Source organism: Alosa pseudoharengus, unplaced genomic scaffold (assembly GCF_046254945.1).
Source record: "Alosa pseudoharengus isolate Yale_2024_CS ecotype anadromous, Long Island Sound unplaced genomic scaffold, YU_APseudo_1.1 YU_APseudo_1.1_scf_16, whole genome shotgun sequence".
In the NCBI taxonomy this organism is placed as follows: domain Eukaryota; kingdom Metazoa; phylum Chordata; class Actinopteri; order Clupeiformes; family Clupeidae; genus Alosa; species Alosa pseudoharengus.
This window is the reverse complement of record NW_027468630.1, coordinates 32,453,238-32,472,295: the sequence shown is the minus strand read 5'-3', so window position 1 is coordinate 32,472,295 and position 19,058 is coordinate 32,453,238. Positions and strand designations below refer to the sequence as shown.

At 46.5% G+C, this 19,058-nt stretch overlaps 1 protein-coding gene across 1 annotated transcript in view; it reads left to right on the top strand.

The window, feature by feature from the left end:
• The first annotated feature begins 510 nt into the window (after positions 1-510).
• LOC143126329 (neural-cadherin) overlaps positions 511-19,058 on the top strand; it is a 158,161-nt gene continuing 139,613 nt past the window's right edge. The window contains exon 1 of the mRNA XM_076288219.1: positions 511-1,519. Coding sequence (XP_076144334.1) covers positions 511-1,519 — 1,009 coding nt within the window. The remainder of the gene's footprint in view (positions 1,520-19,058) is intronic.

Below are 19,058 nucleotides of genomic sequence, written 5' to 3'. Positions count from 1 at the left end.
CGCAGTGTTTCATTACATGCCAGTACAACTAACAGTAGGTCTTGGTCCTTCTGATGCAAATTTTTAAAAAAGAAACTAAATGAAATGCAATATATAGACTGCAGGGGATTATAACAATGGACTTGTCCCTAGCCAGAAGTCTTAAGTCACTTTTAAGTAAAATGAACTGACAGCCGTCAAGTCGGGTGGGGTTCCCCAGAGGATTCCCCGTAGCGGAGGCCCCTCCCCTTTCAGCTCGGAGCTGTCCAGCTCTTCGAAAAGTCTGCCAGCATCAGCGAGCGTTCGCGAGCCACAAGAGGCTGGCAGTCAGACGGCTGCAGGAGCGCGTCGGAGACGGATTCAAAGTTGCGCTGCTTCTGCAGATGGAATGCTTGAACTGGAGACAACGCATACATCAAGAAGCAAATATTTTTTTGGAGCAGATGGAATGATAGTTTTGCTCTATCATGTTTCACAAGCCGAACGCAGCCGTGTAAAATCCATCCACCTGCGGCAGAACCAGCAGTAACCATGATTTGGACTATTTTACTATCCTACTGCGTGACTTTTGTCTTTGGGAATAAGACCGATGAACGGATACCTTTCTTTCACGGACATGTATTTGAGAACTCGCCACAGGGATCTAAAGTGAACGGACTGAGTATACCGGTAAAGCGCGTTGACGCACAGAAATGGTGCTCCAAGTCCGGAATGCACCTGAAACTCATAGGAGACGGCAGCGAAGACTTCCATGTATTTGCTCACCACAAGCGCGGTCACATCTTACTGAAAACCTCCAACATACTGGACAGGGAAGAGCGCGCCGAGTACCTTTTGAGTCTGGGTCTATGTTGTCAAAACTGCGCATCGGCCGACCGCGTGGTTGCAGAAGTTGCATCTGTCAAAGTGGACGTGCTTGACACTAATGACCACGAACCCACCTTTCGCCATGCAGATGTCAAGATAACTTTAGATGACGCCACGGCCCTGCGTTCGGTGGTGTATAAAGTGAAGGCCGAGGACACAGACAGTGGTAAAAACGCAGAACTTATTTATTTCTCCCTCCCGAAAAATGGCAGTTTTTATGTTGTGCCCAAAACCGGCGAGGTGCTGCTTGTAGACTCGATATTAGGTTTGTCATCACCTATTAGATTTAATATATTTGCCCGGGATCACGGATGGCCCTCTCGGACAAGTCAGAATATGGAGATGGAAATCAGCCCCCGACAACTGCCCGCGGCACAGCCGCCGTCCCAACTGCCTCAGGGCAGCGGCTTCTCCCGTAGGTCCAGGTCCTTGCAGGAACCTGACAAACCTGTCGTTATCAGTGTGTCAGAGGATGCCAGCGTTGGTTCAGTTGTGATGAACTTGAATCGTTTAAGTCGGTTTCCATCGGCAAGCTTTGAGTTGGTTTACCCCGGTGCGGAGAATACACCAGTGTCGGTCAGCCGTGACAGCGGGGATATTGTGATTTCCAGGCGTCTTGACCGGGAGACGGAGCCACTGGTGGAAATAACTGTCAGAGTCCAAGATAAAAGGGGTAAGTGTAAAGGCTGTCATTTGCGTAAGAGTAACTTTTTGCGCGCGGGGAATGTTACTCCAGCGTTTAGCATTGTTTCTTTCTTTGTTTCTTTCTTTGATTATGAGATAATTGAAATTGGTATTATTGTTATTATTATTAACATGATTAGTTATTACACTATGATGTTATAATTCAATATAATAAGTAAATTCAGCGTCTAAACGCTCATTATCTTCAAATAGACTGTAATGTTATCAAATTATCATGTGCATGTTTTGCAATGGTCTCATGTCAGGTTAATGTTACCTGCAGAACTACACTAAATATAATGACGTGTAGCCTATCAGCGAAATGTGTCGTTGCTATAAATTGCTTATGCCACTGTACCCCATATGGGGTATAATGCAATTTGCTGAATGCTGTGTATTTGCGTGCATAATATGAGGACATTCAACACTGCACGTTTGGTCGCATAATGTTAGGCCTACCATGCATGATGGTTTGCTTGTTTGTCATTGGAACACGAGAGTACAACAGTGATGCTGACGTGGTGATTTGCCTCTTGTGTTGATTGGCACATACGGTCTTTCTTAATTGGCCTCCAATTTGCGCGTGATCTGCCATATCTCCCATCTGAACGAACATGCAACGATAATATGTTTTATGTTATATGTGTTCATATAAGGGCATACTTTGCCCTTATACGCCACTGACATCTCGCATCTCTCTTCTCAAATGATTGAATTGTGCATATACACATAAATGCTTTTTCTATCCAGTCTTTGTGCTCTATGGTGTAAATCCTGTATTCACGGTCTAGTCTACAAACGAGTGTATGCTTTTAGCTTCTACTAGGCCTCCCAAAGTTTAGTGACAGTCACTCTGTCACAGAGCCAGTAAAAATGCGCTCAGAATTCGAGCGAAAGTCTAAGCTTAGGACGAGAAGGCACGCCGTGGGAATCTGGACTGGTCTAATCCTTTTTGAGTGGAGATCTCTCTCGACCTTGCTTCATCTGCTCGTATTATCCATGTAATCCCGTCTCATTCACTTTCTCATTTCGGGGATTTGGGAGCGGCGCTGTGTGCCCCGGAACTTTGTACGTTTCTTAGAAGGAGACGATTCGTCTAAGTCCTGCGTTTATTGGGATCAGAGTGATCGTAATGCGCTCATATTTGATTTCTGGCTTTACACAGCGGTGACGCGCTGCGCAAGTGGCCAGAGCTTGTGATTTAATTAGCACGGCCTGTTGGTGTTTTAATTACAGTCCGTCTGCATGGCTGTCCCGCGGCCCTCCAATCTCCAGCATGAGCTAGCTCAGAACGTGCGAAGCACTGCCTCTCTCTCTCTCTCTCTCTCTCTCTCTCTCTCTCTCTCTCTCTCTCTCTCTCTCACTCACTCACTCACTCACTCACTCTCTCTCTCTCTCTCTCTTACTAACTCACTCACTCACTCACTCACACACACACTCACTCACTCACTCACTCACTCACACACACTCACACACACACACACACACACACACACTCACACTCAATCTCTATCTCTCTCACACACACTGTACACACAGTATGTCTAACCTTTTGTTGAAAGCAATGTGTTTTTCCACTGAGGAAAGCAGCGGTCTGCATGAGAAGGGTGTGAGGGAGAGAGAAAGAGATAGAGAGAGAGAGAGTGTGAGTAAGAGATGCTGGTACTAGATACCTGCAATTTGTTAGAATCACTTTTGGATGTGCATTAGTGAGTGTGAAGAGATCTGTCTGTGCATTCCAGTCCATTATCTGGCGAGGGGGTAAAATCCTCCACAACAAAGAGGCATTCTCTTAGCTCCATAAAGTGGCCCTGCGCTGTGGGGATGCTTGTGCCCGCGACCCTGTACTCTCCTGAATATTCAATTGAAAATGACGGGCCATTGTTAAGTGTTGCCCACTGTCTTGCTTGGCAATGCACCGCAACTGCTGTGATTCTTAAATGGATCTTCAGGGCGCCCTTTGAAAGTTTGTTTACTGGCCTCTGCTTGTCTTCCAACAGAGCCATGTCATACCTCCAAAACACACAGCCCCTCTCTCCGCATCCATTTGAGCCCTCTCTCTCTCCAGCGTCTCCTCCCCTCCATCCCTCTAGTCCTCTAGTATTGCTTATCCATCCTCTGATCTCTTGGCTATGAAGGCTGCCTCTTGTCCTTAATTGCAGTGCGGGGCACTGTAATGTAGAAACAGGGTCCCTTTCTCTCGTCCTTGTTTCTGTCCCTCCGTTCGATGTCAAGGCCTCCGTATTTAAAGGCCTCCCTCTGTGTCTCTCCATTCAAAGTGACTGCCTTTTGTGGTGTGCTGGTGCAGTGGGATCAATTAGTTAGTGTGTGGTGGACATCAATGCAGCCTGTTTGAATGAGTGACTAACACATGCATGGTGGTGCACCCATATGTAATTACCGGCAACTGAAGTTTTTAAATGAAATCGAGTCATTGTTAGATAAGGTAGAGGTCGGATTTCTCAGTCCGCCCCCTACACTGTGTTTCCCTTCCATTAAACACCTCTGTTTTCTTATCTAGTGCCTTCTCTTCCCCACCTGTCCAGCATGTCTTTTTGTTATCAACGCCTCTGTCATGTTAGCTTGAGTGATTGTGTGCATTCCTCCCCACCTCGCAGCAAACAGTGTCGTGACTGGCACACAGATCTGTGTGACAGACACGTTTGTGCTGTCAAAGCCATGCCGATCTGACAAATCCCTCAATCAAACGTGCAAAACACGGCTCTCAGAGCCACTCTCGGAAAACCAGTGTTTCACAGCTTCTGATAAGGACTAAACACGCTGTTAATGGCGTTGTTATGTTTTTTTTTTTTTTCTAAAAGGGGCGATTTCATTTAGCACTTTGAGTGTAGTGTCTCTCCCTGGGGCTCTGAGCTTGCAGCCTTTAATTTGGGCAGAAGCTGGTGTTTTTCAGGGTCTTATGACCAGACTTCTGTGTTGGAAATCTGTTAATCTGATTGGAAAGAGCCAAAGAATTATAGGAGCATATGGGAGCCATCTTCTGTCAGGGAAGCAGAGGAGCTTGTGTGCGCTCTGATGTACTTTGTACATGGGGGTCAGGGATGCACACACACACACACACACACACACACACACACACACACACACACACACACACACACACACACACACACATGCACACATGCACGCATGCACGCACATTCATTTCCATGAACACATGCTCTACATAAACACCACACTCAATTACGTGGCCTTTTTACACATATAATGTGAAAGTTGACGCATACACTCACGTACTTGGGCACAGCCAAACCGATTTAACATATGTGCAGAAACATGTTTAGTGCACTCATCCACAAACCATATGTTCAGATGCCTTACACCCTCACTTCATCTTCTCATTCTGCCGGCACACACACACACACACACACACACACACACACACACACACACACACACACACACACACACACACACACACACACACACACACACACACACACACAGAAAAATAAGCACACAAACAGTAACTCACTGTGGAACAGAACTCTTTCTTTTCTCTCACTTAAACACACACATATACACACACACCTTGCCTGTCTGGTTTGCTGAAATGCTTATTTAACAATCAAGGCCATGGACTGCCACAGCTTGTTATGCATGCCATATAGGTATCTTGATTGCCTTGATTTCAAACAGTTTGCAGTCTGATATTGCTTTACCTTGATGATAATTGGCCTTACTGAATACACTTTTTTCTTTGAATGTTGAAATGACAATGAAAAATGAATGTCATGGTTATAATTTTCATTTCCGATCCATGTTAATGTTGACAAGATGGAAAACTATTTTACACTCGAAAAAATGTTCAAACCTTCCAAATTAGTGTTTAGTTTTGTGTTGAACTGACACACACACACTCACACACTCACACACAAACACAAGCACACAGAGACAGACGGAGGCAGATAAAGACTGAAAGAGAAAGTCACAAAGAGAGTACAAACACTTCTGAAAACATAAACAAGCACAAATAAACAATGTTCTTCAAAGGCGCACAAGGTCTAACCAAATCTGTCCCCTTCAAATGCTGTGTAGGGATAAGCCAGCAAAATCACCTTGCAGATAAATACAAGCCTTATGAAAATAGATCGCTAGCCAAGTGTGTGCACCCCGAGTTTGTATTTTTAGCGCCAGTGTTTAGTAAAAACCCAGTCGTGTGCAAGCTGCTTACAGTAGATTGAGTCAGCTTGCAAGGATCAGAATGGCAGCCATGTGTAAAACAAGGCACACTTAATTAATGGAATATATTAGGGTATTAGGCGGTTGGCTGTGAGGAGGAAATGCAGGGAGGGACAGGGGAGAAGAATAGAGGTTGGCCAAGCATTTGGTATGAGTTTATAGTCTGCAATGAGAAATTGCCAGAGAAAAACAGAGAGCTATCAGCATACATGGCATGTGTGCTTGTGCACATTTTTTTTTGCAAGCCAGTCGGAAGTGTGTGTTGGAGAGAAAAGAAGGAGGGATAGAGGGAGATGGAGAGGGAGATGGAGAGATGGTGCATGTGTTCTGCTCATCCATGATTTGAGGAAGTTGGAGGGAGATATGCTGTGAAGAATAAGGTCAGTGTGTTTGGGGATTGCGGACTTTTAAAGCATGAGCCAACAGAACTAAGCTGGCAAACTTTGTTCAAAGGACAGGAAGTAGACATATACTTTTTTTCTTGGAGCACTGGATGCTGTCAACAAAGACCTCAGACAACCTTGACCACGTGTGTGTGTCCTCTGTCCACGAAGAGCCAATAAATTACACACTGAGGCACTTCGGGCCAAATGCACAGATTCCTCTCAGCATCATGGACAGCCATCAGGTTGCCCCTGGTGACAGCATCCATGGTGTTACCTTGGATATCATTCAGCCTTTAGTCAGGCTGTCATCTGACACGACCCACACACTCCCGACTGAGCCCTGCATTTGGGTGAAAGTCGGAAGAAAGAGAGATTGAGGGAAATGGAGAGAGGGAGAGGGAGAGAGAAGGACTGGCAGAGCAGATGAGTGTGGAGGGAGACACCACCCCCTTTCTCCTCAGGGAACAGCACTCAGCGCTGGTAATTGGGAGATCATGCTGTACAGATCCCAGCATCCAGCGGCCTCGCTCAAATTAGGAATGTGTCACTGCTTTCTGCCCTCCTTCAGTGTGTGTGTGTGTGTGTGTGTGTCCTCTATGTGGATGTCTAGAGTTCTACTGGTTGTGTGTTGTGTAGTCATTTTGAACCAAGTGTGTTTGCTCAGTCTTGCCTGGTTTGTATTTTTAGAGCATGGCCCTGTGTTGTCGAGTTGGCACTCCTCTGGATACATCATACCAAAAAACAGTCATTTTATATTTTTATGTCTTTCTGTCTCTCTCTCTCTCTGTGAGAGTGTTTTGTGTGTGTGTGTGTGTGTGTGAGAGAGAGAGAGAAAGAGAGAGAGAGAGAGTAAGAGAGAGAGAGAAAGAGAGAGAGAGGTGGGGTGGCTGTACAGTATATAGAGGGGCTGAGCTGACACTAATCCTCAGGTGGATTCATTATCAAAAGGTGGTGTTGTTTGGTGGAAGCTGAAACGTGTGAAATTGCTGGCAGTTTATCCAAATGTAGCCCCCCTCCTCTCTCATTTTCTCACCCTTCTGTCTTAGCACAGAACAATTCAATAACTCTTTTGGCATGACAAAGCATATTGCTTTCAGAACATTTTCTTAGGATTAGCTGTGATTTATGTTTTGTTCTGTGCTCAGCTCCTCCTGCGTGGTCCAGGTTGCATTTCTCTTGCACTTCATGCTAACATTTCTTCATGCCGCACCCCTTCCTTTCTCTCCGGTGTCTTCAGGATCCTTTCCATTATCGATCCATTGTCTTGTAAATCTTTTGGCTTTCAAAGTTTGACACGGCATTTATCGGCTTGCTATGCTTTGGTTCGCTCTGCCCCCCACCTTCTCTTTTATTCTCTCTTTCTCTCTCCTCCCTCTGTTTCCCTCTCTCCCTCTCTCTCTCTCTCTCTCTCTCCATCTCTCTCTCTCTATCTCTCTCTTTCTCTCTTTCTCTAGCTGTCATTGTCTTTCTGTGGTCTCTGATTAGTTTGCATCCAATCTGGCCTGCTCTGAATAAGGCCACAGACTGGGGCAGGCCAAGGCCTCTAATTGTCAGACTTAATCAAACGGACAAATAGGAGGAATGGCGGAGCTGCCTGTGACCTTTCCAAGATGCCACTGCTGCCTTGGTGCTCCAAGAAAGACAGTCGTTGGCCGACACCTATTGTTAATAATGCTGACAAATGCAACCACAGATGCAACTTCAGCCCCATTTCCAGCGAAACGTAATAGGCCCAGGCACACACACACACACACACACACACACACACACACACACAACCTGATGCAATGGGAACACACAGACATTTGCCAAACCACTCGCTGTCTGATGCACTTACACATGTACAGTTGCACACACACACACACGCATCTGCAAAAACAGCCATGGCCTTGGCTCATTTGTCTAAATGGCTCTCCCCTCCCTCCCCAGGCTGCGAGCTCATTTGTCCAGTGGGGTCTGAGTAATGGAGCATCCACTGTGTGCATGCATTAGCCGGACGGCCCTCTGAATGGACAGTGGAGCCTAAATGGCTCCCCCATGAGATTCATCACAGACGGTAGCACAATGTGAGACGATCTGATGGAAGAGACACACACACACACACACACACACACACACACACACAGCATGCATGAACATCTACTGCAACAGCAAGTCCCCAGAGGCACAGCCCTGGAGAGAGCTTTCAAAACGGATTCCAGATTTGGAGGAAACATTACAATATATATCTCTGTGTGTGTGTGTGTATATGTGTGTTTAAGTGTGTGTGTGTGTGTGTGTGTGTTTGTGTATGCGTGTCTGTTTATGTGTGTCCCTGAGTGCGGTGTTGTTTTTGCAGCCCGCATCATGACAAGTGCGCTGGGCTGAGTGGGCGCTCATGCACATGTGTGGGTTTGCTGTTGTTCGCTTGCTCTGAGTGCTTTGTCTCAAGTCCCCTTGCAATACCACCCAATCCATGCGCCATCATGCTGTGCAAATAAGCCATCCTGCTATTCAAGTGCATAGCACACCTGTGTCCTTGCTTTGCTTGTGTGGGCTAATCAACTTGATGTCCATCCCTCTCTCCCTCTCTCCCTCTCTCCCTCTCTTCCCTCTCATTTCAAATCCCTCTCCCCCTGTTTGTCTTCTTTTTATATCCTACTTTTGTCCATCTCTTTTGCCGTGTGTGTATTCTTCTGACATGTACCGTAATGGAGATGCAGGCCACAGACACAGACAACTACAGCATAGCTATGTTTGAGCTCTATTGTGTTGCATTTTGGGGTTTGGAGTGCTGTAAAGACGGTCATTCTGTTGCCACTTTGGATGCCACTTTGGCAGAGGAGATGTGCTGTCGGGTTGGTCAGCGAGACTAACAGCATCCAGTCTTGTCAGTGGGATGTGTCTGGACAGCCATGTCTTTCGCCCAGATTTTTTCCCCCTTTTAAATCTGTGCTTGTCTTTGCTGTCCTCTTGCCACGCGTGCGCACACTGAGCCAGACTAAGCATGCATGCCATCTGTGGATGGAGCGCAAACACTGGTCACTGTCACCATTCTTTAATGTTGCCAAAAATGTCAACAACTATAAGCATACTTAGTGTCATGGAATGAATCTGATGTAAGTGTATGTCCATACAATTATACTGTAAGTCATCTTGTGTATGTATTCTAATATGGATGCTTCACACCTTCAAACTCCTCATGGCCGCTTTTGAGTGTGCATTTGCTCAGAGATGTATAGTAAACATTGTGATGAACTTCTTGAGGGCAGCAGACTTTGATCTTCTCTGTGAGAGTCATCTCACCTCTCCAGTAACTCACCACAAGGCCCCATCATCTCCCACAGGCAGACGCCTTACACAGACTCTGCAATGACTCACACTTCATATGGAAGTCTGTAAGAAAGCACCTTAGGCAGCCGCAGCAGAAAACATTCTTTCAGAGAGAGAGAGAGAAAGAAAGAGAGAGAGAGAGAAAGAAAGAGAGTGAGAGAGAGAGAATGAAAGAGAGAGAGAGAAAAAGAGAGAGAGGTGGAGTTGGAGTGAACTCATGAAGCTTGGAGTGAATTGTACAGTACGTAGGGAAATGTTACAAATTGTTGTGACATCTGAAGTCTCCATGTAAATGACATAGCTAAGAATGATGTCTTAACTGTAAAAAAACCCATACAATCAAGGTTTTGTGGGAAAACAGCCATGGCTGAGCATACACAAACCCAGATATGGAAATGAAGCTGCAGTTGTAAGTTCTCCTCATTAAGCTGCTTTTGACTCTGTGCCTGATACGTGCCACTGGTGCTTGCTGTCTGGGAGAAGCTGCTCCTTGAAGCTGTGCAGTCTGTGCTTAGATGAAATGTTGCCTGTGTGACTGAAGCGTATGGGGAAGCGAGCTGTCTGTGTCTCTGGCATGGCAGATTTTAATGGGACTGGAGGATTGTTTGTGTTTATGAAATGAGTGTGGTATATCATCAGCCACTAAGCTTGGAGAGGGGGCCCTAAGACTCTGTAGGCACAGGTGGAGGCCAAGTTCCTCAGATGTCTCTTTCTCTCTTCTGGTTTGTTTACTCATTTGTTCTTTCTGTTTTCTTTCCTTCGTTCAGTCCCTATGCACCGCAGTCCTTACCTTATGCGTCTATGTCCTGTGGTCATCATTTATTTATTTTGTTCCGAGTTTTATTCCGTCTGTCTCCTGTTATTTGTCTCTCCCTCTCTCCCCTCCTCAATGCAGATAGACAGAGGCATGCATCCTCTCCTGTAATAGCGAAGCAAGAATAGTTTCTCAGGTCAGGTGCGGAAGCGTGCCACCTCCATTCGTCACCGTGCCTGTGAGGGGCGGCGGGTGGGGTGGGAGGGCACAAGCCCATGGGATGGGCCCTGTTATTGGATGTGAGCTCTTCTCCACGCTCTCTTTCTTCCTTTCTCGCCCACATTTGTGCAACCATGCAGACCTGTGGCTGCTCTTACGAAGCGGCCTCGAGGTTGTGCTTTTCCCGGCGATCGATTCTAATGTGTTTGAGGCGGCTGGTGTTTTTTTCACCAAAAAAAGAAAAAAGATTTTTTTATTGAAAAGTAGTGCTTGTGGGAGCTTTGGTTTTGTCACATGGAAATTGGCAGTTGCCTTGTAGATGTCCTATGATGGACCGTCGGCCACCTTGTGCGGCAGCACTTTGCCGAGATGAGATGGCTGAGTGAGCGGCCGGGGGTAGCCCGCAGCAGATTGAGCCCAAGAGTGGGAGCGCTGATTGGGGAGAAGGCTTCCACTGAGGTAAACATCAATCAACCGCTCTCTTCAATCAGGCCTTAGCACACCAATCATTCACTTTATCTCCCTCTCGCGCACACTATTTCTCTCTCTTGTACACACACACACACACACACACACACACACACACACACACACACACACACACACACACACACACACACACACTCACCATACAAGAACACACTTGAACATTAATGCATACAGCGATGGCCATTCAGACAAATATATCACCTCCATAGCATCATGTGCATTTATTCACACTGACACAGTCACAGCCCACAGAGAGACTCTATAATATCAGGCTTGCTGTGCTGACTACACCTGTGGCTGTGCATCTCTTAACTGGCATCCTCTTGCCCCTGGCGGCTGGAGACGTTACAGGACACCTAGCAACTCCCCAACAACCTTAAGATGGGCTAAATGAAAACGCCACTAAATTAGCCTGGGTGGCAGAGCTCACAGTGACATTTCAGCTCACTCTCCCTGCCAGGACTTCCAGCCCCAGAGCAGAAGCGCAATCAATTCTGACTCACCTGAGCTGCAGGAAAAAATCACACAGCTCATTCAAATGACCCTTAAGATGCTAATTAACCGTCATCAAATACTTAAAAGCACAAGGCAGCTAGCATTTTGTCTGCTGCTGGGCTTGTTTTGAATCGTTCGACGCAGTCGCAATCACTCCCTCGTACCTAATAGCACAGTAAACTACCTATGCAGATTTATACCCAGAGAGATATTTTAGCATCCAAGTGTATTGGCCTGCAGCAGGGGGAGATGTTTTGTATCATTTGTCTCAGACACACATTTTCACCTGCAGGTGAGGCAGCCGAGGAAACTCTGCATGTATAAGGGGAGAAGGTTTTGCCGCCTCTAAGGCTCGCAGCATTGCAAGGTGTCATGTACATGTCATACGTGGAAACAAATTATCTGCTCCTCACCTGCCTTGCCCCCAGATATGCAGTCTTGTTTCTCAGTGTGTGTGTATGTGTGTGTGTGTGTTTTTTTCGCAGGTGGTTTGCATATTCCACAGAGCCGAATTGTTTGTGATGCATGTCTTTTGTCGGTGTCGGTGTCAGGGTATTTTTGATGTGCGCTCCCCCTTGATCCCCGCTCAAGCTGGCGTTGCTGCTTTCATGTATATATTTGGTGCCTCATGCCTCGCAGGGATTTGTTGGGTGTTCCTTCCTGGTGCATACGCCACCATTTTATGCGATCTTGCTCAAAGTTCAATGAGAGAGTGATTGAGTGAATGTGTGTGTATGTGTGTGTGAGGGAGAGAGAGAGACCGAGAGAGAGAGAGAAAGAAAGAAAGACAGAAAGAGAACGAGAGATAGAGAAAGCGAGATGCCACATCGGTTTGGAGCTCATAGCTCTAGGCCTGCTTCTCCTAATCCTATTTTTCCACTATCATCTGACTCTTTTTCGGTCTTTGCTAACCAGTGGAATTAACATGTCTCCTTGCAAGAGTGTCAGAGGCGGAGGGGAAGGATGCAAAGCTTTCCTCCACTTCTCTTTTGTTGCCAGATTTGTAACTGGGGCTATCTCCCTGCATCTGCACAATTCATTTGATATGTGCCGAAAGAAAAACACCAATGCAAAACTCTTCTGCGATGCTTCTCTCTCTTTCTTTTTTCTGCCTTTTTGATTTATTAAACTTGTAAGCAAATTGTCTTCCTTAGCGGAAATCTGACTAATCTGAAGCCGAGCTGTTTGAAGTGCTGGGGTGATTAATTCATCTGCTTTGTCCTGTCTGATTATCCAAGTTGGAGATTTTCACAGAGAATTGCAAATTCTTTTTATTTTCCTTTTCCTCTGTCTCTGCCCGTTTCTCGTCTTCTCCTCTCCTCTCTTCTCCTCTCTTCTCCTCTCTTCTCATCTCTTCTCATCTCTTCTCCTCTCCTCTCTTCTCCTCTCTTCTCCTCTCCTCTCTTCTCCTCTCTTCTCATCTCTTCTCCTCTCCTCTCTTCTCCTTTCTTCTCATCTCTTCTCCTCTCCTCTCTTCTCCTCTCTTCTCATCTCTTCTCATCTCATCTCTTCTCTTCTCTTTTCTTTCTCTCCTTCTCTGTTCTTGCTGCTACATCTATCTCATGTTCTCTCCTCTGGTACATCAGTCCCTCATTACAGCTTATTCTGTCAAGATCACATTTTTATTGCAAAATTCATATGTATTGTATCTATGTGTGCATATTCCTCCCAACAAGGAGACACACACACACAGACACAAACACACAGACACACACGCTCTACTGGATAATCAGCCGGAGCGTTCTCGGAGGAGGTTGGTGTTATTTGAAAAAGGTGATCAGTGCAGTGGAGTATTAGTCATAGAGCGTGCGCGGTGCTATTGTTTGGGATGCTGAATGCAGAGGCTCACTGTGGCTCATTTTTATGCAGCTGCTAGCCTTTTTTATTTCACAAGTAAATTACTTTTATTCTCCCTTGAATTCAGTGCGACTCCAGAATTTTTAATGAAAGGGTGATAAGGCAAGGGGAAAAAGCAGTAACTAGCAATATATACGGTGAATACTTCAATGTATTAATTCATTAAAAGTGTAATGCATTCTATGCTGATTTAATTAGGACTGTGTGCGTGGACATCTACCGTTGTGTAATATGTCATCAGGTTCAGTGTTGGAGGGGGCAGACTGCTGATATTGGACTCTGGTCTCTGGCCAGCCACCTATGCTAATTATGTCTCAAACAGAAATAGGAGGAATTTTTTAAACATTCATTTCTGTGGAGCCGTTAACACAGTGGGTCTGTAATTTGCCTTAAATAATATACCGCGCTAAGCTGGCAAGCAACTTTTCCTTTCATGTACAAAGTCACCAGCGCATTTCATTCATATTAGGGAGCAAGACCCTTCAATCTGTGTATTTATTAGGCAGAGATAAGTCTAATCTGTGATGTTCTTGGCTAATTAGGGAGAGGAGTGGGGGGTTGAAGCAAGTGAGTGATTTAAAGAGAAAGTGTGCCTGAGTCCCTCAGTGTGTGGAATTAAGCCAGTGGAACACAAGGGTATTCATGCAGGCAGCATCATTACTGGAGTCTGAATGCGTCCTTATGCATTGCTATGTGTTTGGATATGCACATGAGTTATGCATGTGTTTGTGTGTTTGTTTTTGTGCGTTTGTTTGTTTCTGTGCATATAGAATGCCATCCAGTATTCATCAGATAACTGTATCAAAGTGTACGCGATCAGTAGGGAAGTTGCCTACTGCACACACACACACACACACACACACACACACACACACACACACACACACACACACACACACACACACACACAATCACACATACAAATACACAATCACACATGCACTCTGCTCACAAACTCGCACATCCATGACACACTCACAGTACTTGAACGTGAACGTGTCCAACTCGCCCCCGGCCCTCCCCTGCCCTCCCTATTGAGCTGCCTGATTGGCCGTAACTCCTGTCGTGTGCTAGCTGCCAGGAGCGGCGGGGCCGAGTGCTGGCCTGCCAGTCGTGGCGCTCCTCCGTGACACCTCGTCTTTGTGCTGAATCATTAGCGGCTCCATGACTGTCATGGGGAGCAGCAGAAAGAGAGGAGCAATTAAGAGGCATTTCATGGGGCACGTCCCGAGCCTTCGCTCCCTCTCTCTCTCTTATTAGCACGGGACTGATGGGTTTTGTGCTCTTCGCCAATTCTTTGTCCCCCCCCCCCCCCCCCCACACCCCCTCTCTGTTCACACAGGTTTGATGGCTGTGATTATGTTGTTTTGTGTCTTTTGTTCATGCAGGTTGTGCAAACTTGTTTGTGTGTGTGTGTGTGTGTGTGTGTGTGTGTGTGTGTGTGTGTGTGTGTGTGTGTGTGTGTGTGTGTGTGTGTGTGTGTGTGTGTGTGTGTGTGCGTGCGTGCGTGCGTGTTTGTGCGTGCGTGTTTACTGTGTGTATGCTTGTGAGCGAGAAACAGATAGAGAGAAAGAGAGTCATATACAGAGAAAATGTCAATGTTGAGCAGATGTAGCATGCATTTGTGTTTGCTGTACAGCCATCCCCTTGTGCTGCAATGTTTCCCCCCTTGCTCTGTCTTTGTCTCGTTCACACGTTTTGCATTCCTCTCTCACACTTTCACACTCCTCTTCCTCCTCCTCGCTTTTTGTCACCCTCTGCTCCTCTTCCTCTGGTTTCGTCTCAATTAATTCGGCCCGCTGCCCTTGGAGAATGTGTGGTGATTAAGATGTGTATAGCCGTCACACGAGCCTTTGTGTCAGCCCAGCAAGCCCATTAGCCATCGCTGCTAATTAGTGTTTGGACTGGATCTGGTGGCTTGATGAAGGCAGGCGTGGGCTAACCCCCCCCCCCCCCGCTCCCGATGCTTCAGTAGTGGTGGGCTGACAGATCGCAGCATGATCCCTCGGCCCCCACACCTCCGCTGGACGCCGCAGCACCCCACCCCCCCCCAACCTCCCGCTGCTGAGGGTTAAAGAAACATTTGGATAGCCCTCCTGGTGCACAGAGAAAAGAGCCGTGCGGGGTGGCGGACGGGTGGTGGTTGGCATGGAGCGCCTCTGGGCCTGTAGCCTTTAATCAAGCCCAGCTCTTTTACATGCGTGAACTACGCCCCCGCTGTCACTCAGCTTTTCAGTGAGAGAAGAAAGAGAGAGAAAGAGAGAGAGAGAAAAAGAGTGATAGAGATACAGATGGATAGAAAGATCTAGGAGGTTGAGCCACAATTTCAGTGGGGACACGGCGATTGTCACCTTTCTTATACAGCCACCACCCCCCCCCCCCCCATTCATCATGTGAACCTGACACACCTTGTAGGCCGCTTTTGATCTCCTCTCAGCGCGTTGTGTTTCTCTCTTTTGAACATCCCTCCCAACCCCATAGATGGAGGAAGCCTTTCATGGAGACTCATGAATACAGATTTTTTTAAGCTCGCTTTGCAGTTTTTCTTTTTCTTTTCTTCTTTTTTTTTTTGGTGTGTTATGTTTTGTGAGAAACCAAATGAAAAAGTATGTCCTGTGTCCACTCCGATTCACACGCCTTTATTCACGTGCATTTCTTCCCCGCGCTCAGAGATCCTCTTTGTGGCCGGTAAAGGCTGAAAGCGCTGCGCCCGAGGAGACAAGCAGAGTCTGTCCTGCTTCTCACAAAGCCGACGAGATATTGGCATTCCTCCCTTCTCCGTGTTCAACTGTGTGTCAAAGAAAGACAGCCTATGTGTGTTGGACAGAGCGCTCCGATGGTATAGGGGAATTCACATTGAGAGCTCCATTCAATCTCCACTGGTTAAAAAAAGATGTGAAATGCAATCCAAAGTTTCATGTCTGAGTTGTATGTCGTCCGAGCACTGCTGAATGTTGAAAAACACGGCTTCGTATTTCTGAGCGCTGCTAAGCGCTGCTGAATGTCTCATGCAGGGGCCCAGGTGCTAATCCTAAAGTGATGACAGCAGGAGCGGAGTTCTCAGCATATGTGTTGCTGCTCCCGCAGGATGGGAAAAGGTGCTGCTCTCGCCACTCTCACTAACACCACGGAGCCCAATGACACCATGCTGTTTTAATCAACCGTCAGATGGAACAGAAGAATAAGCTGCCTGATTTCTGCCATCAGCACTTCGTTCCTCTGGACGGGCAATTGTGATTAATGTGTTTTCATACCACCAGCTCCAATTTCAGAAAGGATTTGAGTTGTTTCTTCACCCTTTCTTCAGGCATGATTGCACTGCATTTTGGAAGTTATTTAAAAGAGTTGTGTTGTATATTTGTGGTGGTTTTTATAGTACAAGTGAGAAGTAGGTGGTGGTGGTGTGAAAAACACTCCTGTATTTTCTGAAAGGTGTGTTTACGATCAACAAAACTTTGCAAGCACGCCCACTCAAACTCTTCCGATGCTGTATAGTGAGCATGGGTATTACATGAGTCACACCTGATGCTTGTAATGGCATATTAGCATGATGTTGCTGGTGTCAAACATGCATGCACACCCTTGCACACAGCACTTTACCATTTGACCTGCTGCTTGCTGACCCAGAGGTTAGCATTAATGAAGAATTGTTTCCTCTGACTGTGAATCATGGAGCACCACTCATATCTGGTTCAGCTTGCCTTATTGCAGCACTTCATTAGAACGGCTCATCTCTATGCCGTGTCTCTCAGGTGAATCAAAGCTTCCTTGGCAGAACTATAGAATATCGGGCTTCAGCAATGACTTTCATGAATGGAGGTCATCGATTGGCTGCTGCCAATAATTTAGCTCAGGATGTGCCTCGGGCGAGAGACTGCTACTGAGGTGGCTGAACCAGACGCCCCCACTCTCTCAGCCTCCCATCTGTTCCATTTTACATGCTGCTGTTGTTTCCTCTTCAATTATTTTGCATTAATGCTGTTAAAAATACTGTTAAAGGGAGTTAGCCGGCTTCATTTTGTCACACTTTTGGGCTATTTAGCCATCTTTGTTAAAATTGGATGTTAATCAGCAGGGGATTCTGTGTGAAGGAGAAGCGATGTCTCCCATAAATGCGCACACACACACACACACACACACACACACACACACACACACACACACACACACAAACACACACACACACACACACACACACACACACACACACACAATCTCTCTCTCCCCCTCTCTCTTCTCCTCTCTCTCCCTCCCTCCCTCTCTCTCTCCCCCTCTCTCTCCTCCTCTCTCTCCCTCCCTCCCTCCCCATCTCTCTCCCTCTCTTATCCTTATCACCCAGCTATCCTGCTCTTGCTCATTTGGTACGTCCTGCACCATTTTCACTTCAATGTCTCCCCTAATGATCTTTCTGAATTGATTCTCGCCCATTCTTTCACGGGGAGACCTTTCTGGAGGCCTTTTCTCCCTCCACTATGCCAGCTCTCCACACCTGACACCTGCCTTGGCTGCTCAGCTGGCTTGGGGCGACAGGTTGGTAGTGTAGGGGGACTTCCGTCAAACATGTTGTCAGATATTGCCAAGCGAGGGCTAATTGTTAGGTGATGGATGCTGCTTAAACGCATTCATATACCATCTTTCTCTACTGCCTCAGACGTAGACGGTTAAAGTGGGATGTCAAATTTAACTTTCCCAACCTTGCTACACTAATGAAGGTCAGTCACTAGGCAAGAGTTATTGTGAAGTAAAGCACATTTAACAGTGAGACTGTGGAGGGCTATATGGTTATTCTAAGTCTCCTGGCTCATGGCAAAGACCATTTGCTAGCTCACAAGTCATTTCACAGCCTATAGAGATGTAATGGTATGAACATTTAGTATCTTTTGCATCACACACTCTGCACAAAGCTGAACCCTTTTTTCTACTATAAGGCAGAATTTAATACTAACAGAAAATCCACCAAGGTTATGAAGGTAATTAAAATAAAAATAAAACAGTACTATTAACTACATTTGAGAATTTGTGGTTTATGGTAACCTGTACTGTGGGCTATGAGTTTGCATTGCATGAGTTGAGTTCCCTGAATCAGACAGGGTCAATGGATGTGACTAATCCACAACCCCAAGAAATTCCATGTACTCAAAATCAGGTCTCTTGTACTGTATGAAAGTGTGTGCAGGAGAGAAACAGGCTTTGATGAGAAGAGATGGGGGAAGCATTCACCATGACACCTGATTTACAGGGGGCTCAGTAGTGCCTTTCAAGGGGCCCCTTCACCTTTTGATTTGGGTAAGACTCCAGGGCAGCCACATCAGCCATGGTGTCACACACCCTCATCCACGTTTACCCGGGAACACCTGAAATTCCACACACTGACACATGCAGCCCCCCCCCCCCCCCCCTCGGCTTCTGAAGGCACAATCAGCCTTTCAGACTGTGTCTGTGCTTTGGCCTGCTGTGCAAAAAGTCCTGATGTGAGGGCTTGTCTGTTATGGTAGCCTTGTGTGTTTGTGTGTGTGTGTGTGTGTGTGTGTGTGTGTGTGTGTGTGTGTGTGTGTGTGTGTGGACCTAGAGTTGAGAGTGATGGTGTTAGTTGGAAGTGATGACTCTGGATGGGATGTTATCAGCCAGAGCAACTCCAGACTCCTGGGCCTTTGTTACTCGGCTCAGCCACGCTAACTCTCTCCCCCGGTGAGAGGGCAAGGTGTGGATGATGATCAGATGAGCTGAGTAGTGGGAGAGGGAGAGAGAGAAGAAAAGAAAAGAGAGAGAGAGGTGGTTGGGGAGAGAGGGAGAGAGAGAGAGAGTGTAACTCT